Source organism: Lotus japonicus, chromosome 1 (genome assembly GCF_012489685.1).
Source record: "Lotus japonicus ecotype B-129 chromosome 1, LjGifu_v1.2".
NCBI lineage: Eukaryota > Viridiplantae > Streptophyta > Magnoliopsida > Fabales > Fabaceae > Lotus > Lotus japonicus.
The window spans coordinates 110,166,969-110,184,614 of record NC_080041.1 but is presented as its reverse complement, the minus strand read 5'-3'; the positions used below and the strand labels follow the sequence as shown (position 1 = coordinate 110,184,614).

Sequence of the window (17,646 nt, the reverse complement as noted above, 5' to 3'; positions counted from 1 at the left end):
ATATGTTATTACGTTTAATATATAAGGGGCACTGTCATGTTAATTGTTTCCATCATATTATTTATCATGTTTTTCTCTTTCTGTCTCTTTACTTAATCTTATCGTTTTCCCTTTATCGAACACAAAATCGTCATTTTCCTAAGGAGATTTTGTATCAAATCAAGTGACCTTTAATATATAAGGGGCACTGTTGTCCTAGTGGCCACTAGGCACTGGCCAATGAACACATGCAACATACTTCATTATCAATTTAGATGGAGCTACTTGCCTCTAACGACAAACTCAATTCCTTGTATTTGCTTTTCTCTTTATTTTTTTGGTGAATTTTTGCTTTTCTTTTGGTCCGAACTCCTGGCTTTTCTTCTTCTTTTTGGCCAAACCTAGATTTTCTTCTTCTTTTTCTGACTACCGGTTTTACAACATTTCTTGTTTGTTTCCACTTATGATCCGTATCAGCAAAAGAGCAAGTGCAACTTCAATTCCACTTTTACTAATTTATCACAGCTTCCAAAAGTTTAGGGTATTTTCATGCTTAATTTATTATTCTTATTTTTAGTGTATTACTAACTGCAAAAAGGCCACATTCACAAATTAGGTGTCGACAATAAATTTTCTTTACTTTAAACGGAATATGCTGTGATTTCTATCTAGTGAATGTCAATATCAATGCTAAGCTGATTTTGTTTTATATAATGATGACTCCTTTTTAGATTTAACACAATTTCTTATTCTATCCGATAATTGCGCATCAACACACACCAATAAAAACAGTGTTTTCATTCCTCTTCATTGTCTTCTCAGCAAAGTACATCTTTGAAAATTCGTCCAAAAACCACGGTAAAGTCAAATTATGATCAACAAAAGCAACTTCTTTTAGATTTTGCTTTTGTCCACCATGATTTTAACTTCACCATGGTTTTCGATAGCTTTCAAACATGCACTTAAGTGTTAGCTAATAATCAGGTCGCAGAACCAAAAAGTCCAAATGTTTTTCATGGAAAACCATATTGCATTATGAATGAGTTGGGTTTGGGGCCGGAATAAGTGTAAACTCTAAAAATAAGAAAAACTCTTATCATAGATTGTGAAATTTGAGTAACAGCACAACTTAACAATAAGCAACAATGAAATTCTATTTACAGTCCTCGCCTATACAAATAGACAGTTTCTCCATAGTACAAAAATTTGTGGCAACTTCAAATCCATATTTTTCAGAGTTCTCAGAAATTTATAGCGTGCCTATGAACCCTTTTAACTTGGAACTATACATGCAAAAGCTGTGTACTAAGAACTCTGATATTCTTCGGATGGTGATGCACTTTCCAAGTGATTTGAGCCGCTATCTGATTTAGGAGAGTGAGAATCACTCACCTGATTGTTTACAGAGCTCTTCTCAGCATGATCATTTAATCTGGCATTGGAGTTTAATGGTCTTTCAAATTCTTTAGAATTGGTAGGATCTATCACCAGTTTATTGAGTTTCGGGTCCTGCAGAATAGATAAAATATTAAAAGGTTTCAGTGATGCACCAAAGTAGGCAAAAGCACTTCAGCTCAAAGCTTTAGGAATTAGGCAAATACTGTGCTCAGCATTTACACAACAAATTATAAAACTATATCAAGCACAGGAATGTGAATTTCCTTATTTAGCTAAGGCTTACATTTTGAAGGGCTTCCAGCTTTCTCTGCAGGGCTTCATGCTCGGCTTGAATGCGGAAAGGAACTCCATCCTTTTGACGCACATTGTTCTGTGCCAAGTCCTCATCAAGATCAGTAGCGGTGGTTGCGAAGGGATGATTTGCAGGAATCCACCTGATTGTATCGGGATCAACATCTGGAGGAACCACATCTCCTTCTTTAAGGAACATTGTGGGTCGCTTCCACTGGTAGGCGCGTGATCTCCTTTTCTGGTGAATGGTCTGTTGCTCTTGAGTAAGCGTAACCGGGGCTAAGCGGTAAACCTTTCCGCACATCTCAACAGTCGAGTTGCTTTTGCCAACCTTGACCATGGGATTATTGAATGGGTCTTCATACTTGAGAGGCCTTGATCTGAAAATATGCACACAAAAAATATAGATAGACAAAAATGTATGACAGGAAACTCACTCAATCTCAATAAACAAACCTTAACACCACGAGCCACTTTGGATAAACTTCTCACATGAGAAAAAGCTAACATAGTTCCCGTTTGGAAGAGCTTATTTGAGTTTATCTTATAGCATAAGCACTAATGCATGTGTTTGGGAGAGCTTATGTAAATAGTTTATGACCTACCTATAAGCTGTTTTGAGCTTCCTTTCATAAGCTAGGCTATTCAGATTAACTTATGAATAAGAGTTTATGCTTACCTACAACATATTTTTAGCTTAAATAAGTTGTTTACCCAAACACACCCATAAGCTTACAATAATTAAACCTTATAAATAATAGCTTTCTTCATAAGTTAAAATTAACTTCTGTAGAGATCAACTTTTTTAGAAGCTCCCTGGTTTGATTTTTCATAAACACATAAAAAAATCGCATTAACTTTTTTTATAAACAAGTAACTATAAGCTTATAGGGACTTTTTTCAAATCCTTATCTCAATTGAAAACCCCCTTCTAAGATAGAAACAAACTAATTCAAACTTTTTCATAAACAAGTAAATAACTATAAGCTTATAGGGTCTTTTCCATAAATAGGAATCAAATCCTTATCTCAATTGAAAACCCTCTTCTAAGATAGAAACAAACTAATCCAAACTGAGCTCTACCCTACCTAGTAATGTATATTACTATCATCATTCTACATTGGTTAGCTAGATGGTATTAGATAATACTGAGTAAAAGGGGAAAAAAACTGTTAGTGGGTGTGGATTGAAATCATACATGCCTCTTCTATCGGATCTCAATTGACCGCGTCTAACCAGATCAGCTACTGAACCAGGGCGTTCCTTTTTTCTAGACATCACCCTCACCCTCACCGCCACAACCAAAACCACAACCGCAACGCACACCCAAATCGCAAAATTGTTTCCAGCATTTCGATTTAGCTGCAAAAGGATAACATAAAATTGAAATGAAACTCATCAACACAATAGTGATGAAATGTACAAATTAACTGATTAGAGAATGAATTGAAATTTGAAAACAAAACCCTACCAGAAATGGTGGAATGGGCACGGAACCAACAAGTTGATGATGAAATTTGGTGATGGAATTGATGGAGTCTTGTTTGAGTTGCTGGGTGCGGGTAACTACAACGGAGGACCATTTGGAGATTCCATTTCTGATGCGAATGCGGTGAGGGGAGGTTCTGCTACTGCTACTAATCAATGGACAAGGCTACAATATTCATTCAAGTTTGAATGAATCAATCATTCAGAAATTCAAATGTATGAAGTGAGGAAGAAGATAGAGAGACTTACGCGAAGAGAAAGGGAGCGAAAGTGCAGTGTCCAAATTGACGCCATTCGATTCGATGAAGTTCACAGCAACTCAATTCAAGGTTTCACCTTCCATTGTTCTCTTCTCCAATCCAAGTTCAAGTACAGTGTTACTGTGTTAGGGTTCCAAGTGTTTTTTTAAAATAAAAAATAAAGATCAAATACAAGATAAATTGTGTATGATAAAACAAAATGGTATTAAAAAATTGTATAAACTTCTAAAATTCATATTAAAATTCATGTGAATAAGACATAGGATTTACTTTTGGATAAAAGTTTGTTTATACTTCAATTTTAGAAGATAGATAAATAGAAAGTGATGTAAATAAAATGTATGAGTGATTGAATCATAACTCTTTACTTTTTTTTATAGTGGCAATTTCATTTATAAGACTTTTTAGTTTTTACTAACTTTTCTTCATTTATTTGTGTGTAATCAATTTCCGTATGTTAGCTCACAAGTGTGTTGTTTATTTAATTTCAATGATCATGATATAGCATTTGATCCAATATAAACAATATTAGGGGAGGACATGTATGATCATTAGTATCTTCACCTCAATCACAGTCATGGAACACCAAGGAAGTGGCTTTGGTAGCTCAAATCTTTGATTGAGAATTTCTTGGCATGATATTGTTTAAAAGGTTCAGAGAAATCCAATATTATTTTTTGGGACCATATACTCATATAGAGCCTTATTTAACATACAAACATGATTTGGGAAATGTAGGATGAACAAACCCTTGTAGTTGAGCCCATCTAAACACCAAGTACCATTGCGAAAAAAAAAACACAAAGTATCATGAAGGAATACATGATTAACACCCACTTGACTAATGAACCACTCATAAGAGAGTATCATCTTCACCTTCTTCCTCTTTTATGGGCTACATTGCATTTTATTTTTATACTCGGATGATATCATTTCTTCTTTTGCTTGTTCAATACACTTTCATTAATATATTTGGTTTCCTCTCATTTCTTCTATTGACCATAAGATGATTTCTAGGTTAGCAAGCAATTGGGAAATTGATGTAGTTTAAGAGGGCAAGACTTCCAAGTATTAGTCACCTTAAATTATGAACCGAATTTAGGTATGTCTCATTGACCTTGAATGATAAGTTATTTTTTTGTGTCATTTTTTTAAAAAGAAAAGACATGATCAGTTATCAATGTAAACGGTGTCGTGCTTAGTCGTGTGGAACATTGTCGTGCAATATAGCATGACTCAATTTTAAAAGTGGTTTATTTTTCATGAAAAAACAGGAACACACTGTCTTTTGAGTTTTAATTAAGATATTGATTCCTTGCTTTGTGGAGGAAGCACCAAGAAGTGCTTGTTATATTTCTTTCCTAAAACAGATCGGTGCCGAAATCTAATTTTCCTTAAAATAAGTAGATTACTATTCCTGCGTACATAAACGTGACATTTGTAACTTTTTTAGAGGAAAAGGGAACAAAGCATTTACCTGATTTGTTTTGTTATGACTTTAACGCATTGTTTGGTTGGAGGGGAGGGGAGGGATTTTTAAAATCTAATTTTGTTTGGTTCAAACTTTGGGAGGGGAGGGGAGGGAAATGGAGGGGAGCAAAATCCCTCCAACCTCAATTTTTTGTTCCCCCAAAAGTGGGGGAATTTGGAGGGGAAATAAATTTCAGACAAAAATAACCCTATACAAATCTAAAAATTCCAATTCTTAGTGTTTCATACCAATTACTCTGTCCATCTCTGGTCTCTCTCCACCGCTGGTGCCCCTCTCCCCGGTTTCTCCCTCCGCCGCCGCCTCCTCCTTGTCAGCGGCGCCGGCGCCCTGCATCCGCAACCGAGGTATGTTTTAGCAGAACCTTCTACAATTTTCGTTTCATTTGGTTGTTCCCTTGGCTGGTTTTTTTTCTGCTGTGAAAGTAGTAATTGAGTGAGAGAACACGGACCTCTTGCTAACAATGAAAAATGGAGTGATAAGGAACATGGAAAACAGAAAGTAGAGGGAAAGGGGAGAAATAAGGAAAAAACAGTACAGGGACATTAGCAAAGTGAGGAAAAAAACTGAACTAGACATATAGCTAGCTCCCCATCAAAGCTTCACAAGGAAAACCGCAATCTGCAACTTGAAAACAATTCAAGAAATCCTGTAGCTGAAACTGTACTCTTCCTCCAGACATAAAATTGGAAAAATAACAGCAAGTCCCTCACTTACTTATCTCTTCTAGTGTATTGCTTGAAGACACAAAATTGCTGTATACACGTTACCTAACTTGGGGAAGCATGCATCACTAACGTTGAAACCATTTACTCAACTTTTAATTGACAATTTTTGCTCTGACTTGAATATTTTTGTTGGAAGTGTAGATCCTGAAAAATTATGCAGACTATTTTGCTGTGGTTAATGTTTAAAATTATGTAAAATAATTGTTGATGAAGAAGGATGTTATATGGTGTTGTTTAATTCAAGTAAATATATACAAGGGTATAAAAGTAATTTTAATTATAAAATCTCTCCCCTCCCCTCATGAACTAAATAAAAATAAGTTATTTTCCCTTCCCTCCCTTCCTATGAACCAAACGTAATAAGTATTAAAATCTCTCCCCTCCCTTTCCCTCCCCTCCCCTCCCCTCCATTAAAATCCCTCCCCTCCCCTCCCCTCCTTTGAACCAAACAATATGTAATACTCAACCGCACCAAGGAAATTAAAAGGAACATTGTGGTGATTTGATCAAAATAATGATAAAAAAACAAAGTAATTAATAAAATCAGTGGTTATCATTAATGGAATTGGAACATCATGATCTCCAGTTAGGTTAAGACAAGTAAGGAACCTTCCCATCCCATGGAATCACTTTTAGCTAGCCAAGTTCAACTAAGCAACTTATTTAATGATATCTCACTTCTTGGAATGTTTCCCTTTTCTCCCTAATTCTCTAATTATTGATTTTAAGTGGATCACCAACTTATGGTTACCATCATTAAATTTTGATGAGGACGACTTTGATTCCTTAAAGAATTAAATTAATTACACCCACCTGCTACCTGCATTCACCAAAACCGCTTGTATCCATCTCAAATGGATTGCCTCCATGTAGTCCCTAGCCTCGACCGAGGGCAGAACTTGACGTGTCTTCATCCAACACATCTCATCCCAAGTGAGCGACCCTCTAATCAAGGAGCGCGCGCAATGCTCATAGTCCCTGCTAGTCTGCTACAATGCAACCACACCCCCACACATTCGATCAAATGGTGTGTTAGAATATCCAACGACTCTCCTCCTTAGTTTTACCTCGTACCCATCATGCAGACCCCCTACCTCAGTGTCTTCAATATCTAATCCTATAAACGGCGGATCTCGCATTAGATAAGGTGCACATACATTCTCATCACTTGCTTCCTGCTTCTTCCCCAATTTTAACTTGAGCGTCATAGTAGTGTCATTGTTGGTCCCCGTCGTGACTTAACAGTATAGAGCGTGGAGAAGTTTCGTGCTGATCAGAAGCTCCATTGTTCCCCCTAATCAAACTCTTCTGAGTTATTTGGCCGGACTCATCCCATAAGAGATTACATTGCAAAATCAAAATTGGTCATGTTGATAAAAATTCTCATTGAATTTTGAACCTACCATCGCCTATTACAAGATACCACCAGAAAAATAGTGAAGTGGTGTGAAGATGGAAGGTTAAATTTATACGTGGGATAAACATATATATTGACTGGGTTATAATTAATGGTATGTTGGCACTCACCATATATGGCACTTACATAATTTGTGGCTCAATTTGATTGCAATTGGAAGTCAATTGACCATGACAGCTCTATCATTAGTGTTTTGAACATTTGGGAGATGAGCAATGCCATTTTTTCTATTAGCAATTGAAAGGTCAACTGACCATGACACCTACCTATCATTGTCATGAAGTGTTTGGTTTGGAAGAGCTCAAGGTACCAAGCACACTAGCACTCAAAAACTTCTTCTCATGTGCAATTGAATTTTGTCTCCATTATCAGCCGCCCAAGGTGGATGCCTAATTCATTTGTGAAAGAGGTCCTCTAGATTCAGGAAACAAACTTTGACCTCTGCTCATCCATGTAAGATCACTATAATTTGACTCCTATGTCAATATTGTGCCAATGTGCCATGCATAAAATTAATCCCACATGATAAAAAGGTGTGTAGTGGAGCAAATATTAAAAACAACTTATCTACTATACTATTCCCATTAGGTGTCTGAGGATGTTGATTTTACAATTAATTAAAGGTCAACCTTTGTCATTATATATTATATATCCTTATATATAATTTATTTATGACAATTGTTGAAATTTGATTTAGTTAAACAAATATAAAGGACAAACCTTTGCGCTATGCGGGAGGTTTAGGGAGGAGCAAATTAAATATATTCACTTTGTGGATCTAATATAAACAATGTTACCTTATGTTTTTACAAGAAATTAATTTCATGTACAACTGAAATCAATGAACGCAAAATTACATAATCGCAACTATATTGTTACCACTGCTCTTAAGAATAACATTTTTCCAAATTCAAGAGGAATTTGAGTTATTTTTTATTTAGTAAAACTTATTTAACCATAAAATAACATGTTGAATAATTGTATGAAAAGGTCTATTAAGTACTACTAACATTTTCTATATCTAGATAAACAAACAAGAATGGCTTGTTTGCATGTGAGTAGTTGACATATATATACATCAAGTGTGTATGGTATGGGCATATATAAATAGCGCAAGAGTACGTAGGAAAATGAAATAACCATTATATCAAGTTTCCGGACCTTCAAACTTACATACATTTCTTAATGATTTATCTTTAGACCATTAACACATGATAAAAGATTAAGATGTCATTCATTAACAGTTTTCCTCATACTCATATATTAATTGTACGTCTCTTCTAATAGCTGGTGTGCCTACCTTTCTTTAAGTTTATTCAATGAAGTTCCTTAAGACCTTAACTGTAAAAAATTTACTTAGTGTTGAATAATCTCAGTATGAAATGATCATAATTCATTCCTGTTGATTTGTCAACCATTTCTGTTACAAGTTAGTGGGCATTCCTCTGCGGGCACACGGCACATTGACATAGTCATACTCACACTCATAGACTACTAGTCATGCGGCTGCTAACCAATTAAATTTTGATGGGTCCCACGTATCCCACATTTCTTTCCAGCTTGCTTTAATGCTCCACCCTCGTCCACCCCTTTACGACGTCGTATATGACCTTTATTCTCTCATAGGACAGGGCCACCTCACCCATTTGGAAGAAGATTCCTGATTCCCTCACCACTAATTCTTCCAACAATATAATTACTGACTGTCATAGTAATTAGTATCACAGAATCATTTACTGACTACCTAACCTCTTGTATATAGCGGGCTTAACTGCACTTTTCGTCCCCCACATTTACCTATTGTGCGATAATGGTCCCCAACAAAAATCATTAGCATAACGCGTCCCCAACGTTTAGCGCGTTTTGCACTTTTGGTCTTCCGTCCATTTCCATCCAAATTTTAACGGATTTCTGGAAAAAAAAAAATTAAAATAAAAACAAGAAAAGACATAATTGAATAATAATCATCATCTTCATCTTCAACCTTCATCCTCACCTCTCTCCCTCTTCTTTAGCATCAAATTCACCAAACACGGCAAAACTATTATCAAAATCAAAACAAATCAAAACTTAGAGAACACCAAATCAACTCAAGCCACAAACCCCTCTGGTGAACAACCACCACTACCCCCACCCCCATTGTTGCAAAACCCACAGCCAAAATCCCCCATTTTTGTTCGATCTGGACGGATCTGAACCATTGTGAACCCTCAATCTCTCTCTGTAACACGAAACCCAAGCCTTCACCATCGCCTAAAAGTTGCGTCGCTGCAATCACCTCCATGAGGACCCGCCGCCCTTGCCCGATCGAAAACCCACATCGACACACCTCGCTCCTCCTCTCTCCAGGGCGCGCTCCCTTTGTTCCAGGCTCCAAAACTGTCGCCCTTCGTCTTCTGGTCTTGTTATCTTTCTTCTTCTTATGCATGGTGGCTCTGAGGCCGATCTAGGTTCTGGGTTCTTATGCATGGTGGCACTAAGGCCGACCTGGGTTCTTTTTCTCTGAGGCCGATCTGGCTTCTTCTGATTTGGTGGCTCTGAGGCTGATGTGGGTTCTTATGGGCTGTAGAAGCATGGTGGAAATCGGTGGCTGGGTTCTATGGTGGAGGGGAGGGAAGGGCTTCGATTGTAGAGGTTTGGGTTGTTTTAGTTCATTTTTTCTGATATGTTCTTGAGTTAATTGATCTGTTCTTTTGATTTTCTTCATTTTGGGGGTTTTATTTTTTTTGAGAAACTTAAATCCTTTCAGGTCATGCATTCAACATTCAACTAGTTGAATTGACAACAAATTTATTCATCTAGAAACCAGAACCAGGAACCACAACTACTCCTGTGGCATTAAGCAAGCATTTACAGTAAAAGGCACCAGGGGCTGTTTTCTCAGCCTCTGTAGCTTTGATAGCCTTTTGAGGCAGGCAAATTTGGGGAAATAGATACATTGCCCCTCTGCTTTGTTGCAAGTTACGCCCTCTAATTTGTTAAAACCATCTTCCATATTGCATAAGTTTTTATTTTGTGGGTTAGTTATTGTTTTGAAAAGGATTAATTATATTTGTGGGTAGATTTCCCAAGTTTGGGGAGAGGGGTTGATCCTGATTTTCATATGATTTAATTGTTTGTTGAAGAACATAAAGAATGTAAGGAAGATGGTTTATTTTTCTTGGTTAAAAAAAATATGATGAACACGGTGATGAAGAAGATAAAGATTCATATATGTTTCTGGATTTTTCATATGAAGGTGATGAATGTATATGGATAAATTTTATTTTATTTTATGATTAAATTTTTTACGGAATATTCCGTTAAAATTTGGATGGAAATGGACGGAAGACCAAACGTGCAAAACGCGCTAAACGTTGGGGACGCGTTATGCTAATGATTTTTGTTGGGGACCATTATCGCACAATAGGTAAACGTGGGGGACGAAAAGTGCAGTTAAGCCTATATAGCGCAAAACCTTTTTACTTTGTCAAACAAATCAAGATTCATTTCGTTTTCTCATTTTGGTTTCTCATGGTATTTCACATCCCGATAATAATTAGACTAATTATTCGATGCTCAGAAATTATGTTAAGTAGGTAGAGATTTCCCAACAACTGCTTCCCCATAAGCACCGCCCAATGGTGGTCGAGTCGAATTTAGACTAGATGTTATTTCTCTAACATTACTTTCACAAAACTTGCAACAATGTGAAAGAAAGATTGAGATGCAAAAACATTCAAAGTGCAGAAAAATAACTGCTACTAAATTGCAAACTAATTATGAACAACTAACAAGCAATATGATTTTCCCTTTTCTCACAGTCACAACATAAAGCTTTATCCCTAAAAGTTGAGCACACACCCTGAAGTCCATGTACAAAAGAAAAACTGCATCACTGTGTCTCATTGCTCCTCCATCTTCAACCTTACAGAATCTGATGGTGATGATGATGGTGCCATAACCAGTAACCACATAACAACTAGGTCATGTCATCGGCAATCAAACGAACTCCGATCTAGCCAGAGCAAAATCAATTCATAAAAACAGAGCTTAATCATACGTATTAACAACCAAATTCAAGCCGCTTCAGCTTAATTAATCGATTCGAGAGTGCGATTAAGCAATAATACAGTTGCTAATTACGATTCTAGCTATATGCTGCTAACATTAATCAACTACTATTTCATTGAATTTCAATTTATACAAAATAGAAACTGATATTAATTATATCATGCAGACATAATCTGATAATCTTCATTATATAAACATGATTACACAAGGAAAATGATTCACTAATTTTGAGTTAATATGAACTGAATTCCAGAAGCTGAAGCTAGGGCAAGAACCTGTTGGCATCGTCTTCTCTTACTTTTAATCTGGCTTCGGATTCCGGTGGCGGAGGCGCGGTGGTGGAGCTGGTGCTGGCGGCAGGGGCAGGAATCCCGCCGCACTTGTCGCATCTGGAAGCCGCTACCAGAATCTGTCGGCAGGAAGGGCACGAAGAATGCGATTTGAGCCACGCGTCGATGCAGGACACGTGGAAGCCATGGCCGCACTGAGGCAGCACTCTGATTTCGTCTCCGGCGGCGAACTCCGTCAGACAGATCGCGCAATCGGAGAATTTCACCGCGGATTCGGCGGTCGCGGTGAGCTTCGGGATGGAGCGGAGGACCTTCTTCTTGACGCCTTTGTTGGCAGCGGCGGGAAGAGGAGGTGGAAGAGGCGGAGCGGTGGTGGAGGAGAGGCGTAGGCGCCGGAGACAGGCGCAGCGGGCGACGGCGACCAGGCCGAGGACGCAGATGAGAGCGCAGAGGAGAGCGGCGAGGATGACGACGAAGTCGGAGTCGACGGTGGCGGCGGAATCAGGTGAGGTGGAGGACGAGGTGTGCTCACCTAAGTACCTGAAGGGACGAGTCATGTGATAGGCTTTGTTTCTTTCTTTCTTTCTTTCTGTTTTGGGAAGAATGAAAAGAGTGTGTGTGAGTTTAGCTTTGGACTAGCACTATATGCAACTACTACACCACTGCACTTATTGCCCTCTTTAAATCACTTTTTTTTCAATGAGGAAACAATTCGGGGTGTGTCGGCTACGGTCACCATCACAAATTATGACATGTCTTCGGGATCTTTAATCGCTTACATAAATATTTACAGATTATCTGCCGACATAATCCTCATATTAATAGCATAAATCAAACACATACTAGTTTTAGGAGCATTGGTTTCTCTTTACCAAGTGAGGTAACATTTATATTGGTATGCAAGTGGTATACTTGCATTATTTTACTTGGCAGTTGACAATTTTAATAACTACTACTAGTACTTCATTGTGTATTAAATACTCTAACTTTACCATGCAAAAATAGTCTTACGGAAACTAGCAGAATTAACTCCTGTTGTTAAGGATGCATGTGACCTTGATTAGAATAAAGTTCATTAAAAAGGCCATGTTACTTTATTAGATGATAACCATGATAAGGATTTGTCTTATCCATATTAGATGAAAACGTGCGCAAATATTAGTACAAAAACAATGAATAACAGTAATCTTTATTACATGGTGATTTTAATAATGAATTATGATAGATATGGAAATATGACAATAATCTCCGTGAACATTGGTTACTGAGTTACTCTAAAGAAGTAGGGGAATGTAATTTAAGTACCTCATATTTATATAAGGTGGAGGTGGAAATTGTTTGTAAAGTACCTCATATTTATCAATCATAATAATAGAGATTACAGTTTCTATATTCACATATTTAGCAAGATACAACTTGTTATTAATTTTTGATTAATTGCATGATAACATATCTCATGTTTTTATTTTATTTTGGAGAGGAGCTAAATCCAAAAGAAATACCTAAAAAAATTTGATAAGAAAAAGGCAGAAGTAATCAAATCAGACACGGCATAAAAACTATTGTGCCAATTATTAATCATTTGACCGCACTTGACTCAGATGATAAGAGCAAACAAATAATAGGGCCTAGTTCAAAATATGGATATTATATTTTAAATTACATTAAATTATTATTGATCATATCCTTCAAAGTTTTAGAAATAACTAATTTTAGATAAAAAAAGATTATACAGATAAAATATACTGCAGTTACCAAATTTTCCTTCAGCTCACACCAAAAGTGCCTGCATGAATTTGACTTAAGCTCAAGCAAGACTCTCATGACACCCAAGATTACCACTATAATTAGAAACATATTATAATTATTATTATTATATCGCGTTTAAGTTTTTATTTGCATTTCACATAGTTTTATTCACCATGCATGTGAATTAATCCATTACCAGCCAATGACATCCCAAATCTCCCTTGAAGAACTTTAATACAAATAGTAAATAAATAATAAATCATATGCAAATTCAATGTTTAATCTGTATTGCACATCGCTTTAGTTCCTAATGCAAAACCAAATATATAAATTATGAATGGGCCTTTTTTTTGATTGGGGCTAAATGCTGAGATGGGAAACAGAGTCAGAACACGTCTACAGAAAAATGACGAACAGAACTTGTCGAAGCTTTATGCTCATCTCACAAGTCATATCTCACATTCCATCTACCTTTGTAATCTGCATTAAAAGTCCAATTGTTCTCTCTAATCTGCAGATAAGGAACCTGAAACAAGAGTTATAAGATAAGATGCAGGCATGCAGCATTAAGAAAAGACAACATGAATAAAACTATAGCATGAAAAAATTGAGGTAAGGAACATTGAACTAGATCATTAAGATACTTGACAACAATATCAACTGCAGATTCACAGATTCTGCTAACTTTTTTTCCCAAAAAAGCATTGGTTTGCTGCCCAGATGAAACATGAGGAACAGAATATAGCAATTTTCCAACACTTACTTGGACCAATAATAAATTAATGGAACTTGAATAGAAGACTCGCCATTAATTTATTTAATTTTAACTTAACTGCAACAGCCCAGCAATCACAATTCACAATTCAATCCAGGCCAAAACAAACAATTTCCACTCCAAAAATACTGGCCTCTATTAATTGCAGTATTAATTACCCCTATGACTTCAAGTTTTTTTTTTTAAGTGACTTCAAGTTTAGTACTACACAAGTTGGGTCGAACATATTTTTTGTTGGTAGAATGCATTGTTGTGGACACTTTTTTTAGTGGGGACTGGGGAGGGATCGACTCACACCCAGGTGATTTTTAGTTGTCTTACACTATTCAATAACTTGTAATCAGATGATTCCTACAAACTACCATTAAATCGAAATTACATTAATCCAAAATAATTTAACACATCATCGAAATACATCAAGATTAACGTCATTTAGACATTTTGAAATATACGAATCTGACAACATATGATTATAAACTTATAGATGTTTTAATTATATAAACTTTGACACAAATAATCCAGGTGATGGATAAACATCACATGATTTTACCAAAAGTTATAAACTAGTATTACACATGTATAGATATCCTTACCCTTTTTTACCAGGCCAAAATCTATAACCCCATAGTAAGGGCATAACAATTAATACTCAGGGCAGTTCAATTAAGATTTAAATCACTTGATTTTATGCATGATGCGGAGGCAAGATACAGACCAGACTAACAATAGCTACAGCCTACATGGATATAGACAATGAGACAAGAAAATCAGGGCAAGAAATGATTTCCCTTTGTTTGAACACCAAGGGAAAATGGTTCACATAACTATCTTTGGCAACGTTTAACTACAGAATTTCCCCCCAACAAACATGTAGGAGTTCCAACTTCCGTCCAACTTATGAACAGTGCACACCACAGCATTTAGTGATCTGCAGGGACAGAACCAAGTGCTCCGAATCGAGAAAAAAAATTCTATAGCAACTTTCTTACACTACATATTCCAGTTAGTCATTGTTAGTTTTATTTGACACGTTAAATTTTCACCCCCCTTACCTAATTATTCTGGTTCTGTCCCTAGTGATCTGCCAGGCTTTGCTGCACAAGAGACTATAAGATAATATTCTTCTCATTTTCCTATAATTTCTCATTACCCATATTTTAATTTTTCCAATTTCTGTTGTCATCTAAACAAGGTACTAAAGCAAATGTGTACACTCAATATCTATCAATAAGAACAGCAGCTAAAAACGTAAGCAGTCCTGACACCATCATGTTAGGACAAGGAACACAATTGAGAGAAAAACAAACTGAGATCATCTAGAACAATTGGTTAGATCGAAGCCATGTCATACCACCACAGGTGTTAGTTACCTAAGGAGTTCCTCAGGTCAAAAGGGTTCTGAATTCAAAGGCATGTGACTGGAAAAGTAAGCATGATGAGAATATTCAAAAATTGCAAAATGAGAGAGGAAACAACCAAAACCTGATCAAATATTTCGTAGCCGACTCTAAGTCTAACATCTTGGTCCTTCTGAAAATTGAACACACTCCATGAAAACTCAGCTGCTCCTCTAGACTTCCTCTGCACAAAAATAAATAAAAAAACAAATTCAACATTAGATTATACAAACCAGTATACAACAATGTGCAACAACCACAAAAACGAAAGACAAATGACAGCACCATCTAGCTACCTCTTTAAACTCTTTGTCAACATCACAGCCTCCCTTAATCTTAAAGTTGACAAGTCCATTGATTGTGACAGGAAATGTCTTCTTAGCAACTACAGTGTAGCGTAACTTTTCATGTTTATCATATCTCATTCCAACGCCAAGGGTTGCAGATAACTACAACATTGTAAGAAAGAATGATAAATATTATCAACAAGAGACATCATCATCATCATCATCGATTAAACGAACGAAATGAGCACGAAATTAACACTCACATTTGGGTAGAAATGTCTGATTAGGGCACGAAGAGAATTCGGTTGTCCATATCTCGTATCGAGCTCTCCTTGCACCTGGAACGAGAAACACGAGAGTGTGAGAAGTGAACAAGATAACGCGATTTCAACGAAATGGGAAAATGGATTACCTGGAAGAAGGTGTTGGTGTCGATTCGGAGTTTCTCCTTGGCATGGATTCTTAGAGCTTTGGAATCTCCGGCATATCGAAGAGATGTTTCCATTTTTCTTACTCGTAAGAAGCTTGGATACTCCTCAATTATCCTTACTTCCCACTTTAATTATTACATAAAAGTATAAAACCCTACCTAGAGTAAGACACGTTCCTTTTACTTCAGATTTTTCTTTTTCTGGTGAAGACTTTCCGTTTTCATTGGGTATGGGCCGGCTGCAGCCCAATTTCAAAGGAGAGACAAGCCCAATAATGACAGGTGTTATGGACCAGATTCTTGGCCCAATCTACATGAATCCAGCCCACTTTGGCCCAATCTGCACTGACCGGTCTGCTCGACCCGACCGAACAGCTCCAGGGTCAAACATGATATGGGCCGGGTTGGCCCAAATGCAATTGACGTCACCTAAATTCAACTGATAAGGAAAGATCATCTTATCTTAAAATCGCTCCTCATATATATTGAACTATCCAAATAGAGGGAAAACAATCAAGGTAACAACAATCTTGCTTATAAATATGGGGTCACCGGTCAGTCAGTCAAACCTAAGGTATGTCACATTCTATGTATTGTTACTCAACTCAACCCACAATTGACACGAACTTTAAAGTCCCTTATGCAGGTGACCTCGTTTCCAATGAGTACAAGCTTAAAGTCAGTCAGTTAACTCATCCAAAAGTCAAATCATGGAGCTAGACATAATAATAAGTTTGGTTAATTTTTTTGACCTGGTACAATTATGTTTTACTAGAGTCAATCTTGTTCGAGCTAGGTAGATAACCATCATGATAAGGCTAGCTCTTCGAGTGATGATTTTTTTTTTATTCATAAAACTCGAGATTTTTGTTATAAAGAATCGAACATGTAATACTTTTTTTTGAATGAACATGTAGTACTTGAACTTGCCACAATTTGGTTACAGGGGTTTCATGGGGTTTAATGTAGCTGTTGGTAAAAAAAATGCAAGCTAAAATTTGATAATAATTTTCAGCTTGAAAAGTCCCAAATAATATTACTCCATACTTGGACTGAGTCATATACTAGTTGAAACCATTAAATCAATATATATATATATATATATATATATATATATATATATATATATATATATATATTAATATGACCAGCAAGGGCATAAGGGCATAGATCAATTTTAACACATGCTTGTTCTAGCTTAAGCACAAGTGTGTAGTTTAAACCAAAATGCTGGAGTATAAGTATAGCTGGAGTTGGTGGTAGAAACATGAGGGGAAATGACATGGTGGAAAGACAAAGGAGGAAATATGGTTAGGTGGCTTCCATTTAGAACGAAGACAGAGAAGGACAGAGGTGATGGTGAGAGATGGCGGTGAATCAATGACTCGCCATTGTCAAACGTATCAAGAGTTACAACTCGAAGCAAAGTGCTGCAGTACACGGCTATCACTGATGATTTCGGATTGTTCGCAATCTATTTTTTCATAAACATGGATATAAAATTGGTGATCATAAGCTCTAGTTATTACTTAAGTGATCGTGATTCTTATTCTAGCATACTTATTCTAGGCGATCGTTATTCTTATTCTAGCATACTTATTACTTAAGCTCTAGA

At 36.6% G+C, this 17,646-nt stretch overlaps 3 protein-coding genes across 3 annotated transcripts; all 3 read right to left on the bottom strand.

Moving 5' to 3' along the window:
- Positions 1-1,047: 1,047 nt before the first annotated feature.
- On the bottom strand, positions 1,048-5,808 carry LOC130729172 (protein MULTIPLE CHLOROPLAST DIVISION SITE 1). The gene is made up of 6 exons (XM_057580820.1): positions 5,136-5,808; positions 3,406-3,536; positions 3,140-3,322; positions 2,867-3,030; positions 1,661-2,048; positions 1,048-1,488 (listed from the first exon to the last, which is right to left on the bottom strand). The coding sequence occupies exons 2-6, from the start codon at positions 3,448-3,450 to the stop codon at positions 1,285-1,287; spliced, it is 984 nt and encodes a 327-aa protein (XP_057436803.1). The 5' UTR covers positions 3,451-3,536; positions 5,136-5,808; the 3' UTR covers positions 1,048-1,284.
- Positions 5,809-10,767: 4,959 nt separating this feature from the next.
- Positions 10,768-12,223, bottom strand: LOC130729171 (RING-H2 finger protein ATL80). Its single transcript, XM_057580819.1, has 2 exons — positions 11,379-12,223; positions 10,768-11,047 (listed from the first exon to the last, which is right to left on the bottom strand). The coding sequence occupies exons 1-2, from the start codon at positions 11,948-11,950 to the stop codon at positions 11,032-11,034; spliced, it is 588 nt and encodes a 195-aa protein (XP_057436802.1). The 5' UTR covers positions 11,951-12,223; the 3' UTR covers positions 10,768-11,031.
- A 1,122-nt stretch (positions 12,224-13,345) lies between these two features.
- On the bottom strand, positions 13,346-16,174 carry LOC130729170 (outer envelope pore protein 21, chloroplastic-like). The gene is made up of 5 exons (XM_057580818.1): positions 16,014-16,174; positions 15,865-15,939; positions 15,611-15,763; positions 15,400-15,498; positions 13,346-13,668 (listed from the first exon to the last, which is right to left on the bottom strand). The coding sequence occupies exons 1-5, from the start codon at positions 16,104-16,106 to the stop codon at positions 13,585-13,587; spliced, it is 504 nt and encodes a 167-aa protein (XP_057436801.1). The 5' UTR covers positions 16,107-16,174; the 3' UTR covers positions 13,346-13,584.
- Positions 16,175-17,646: the final 1,472 nt, after the last annotated feature.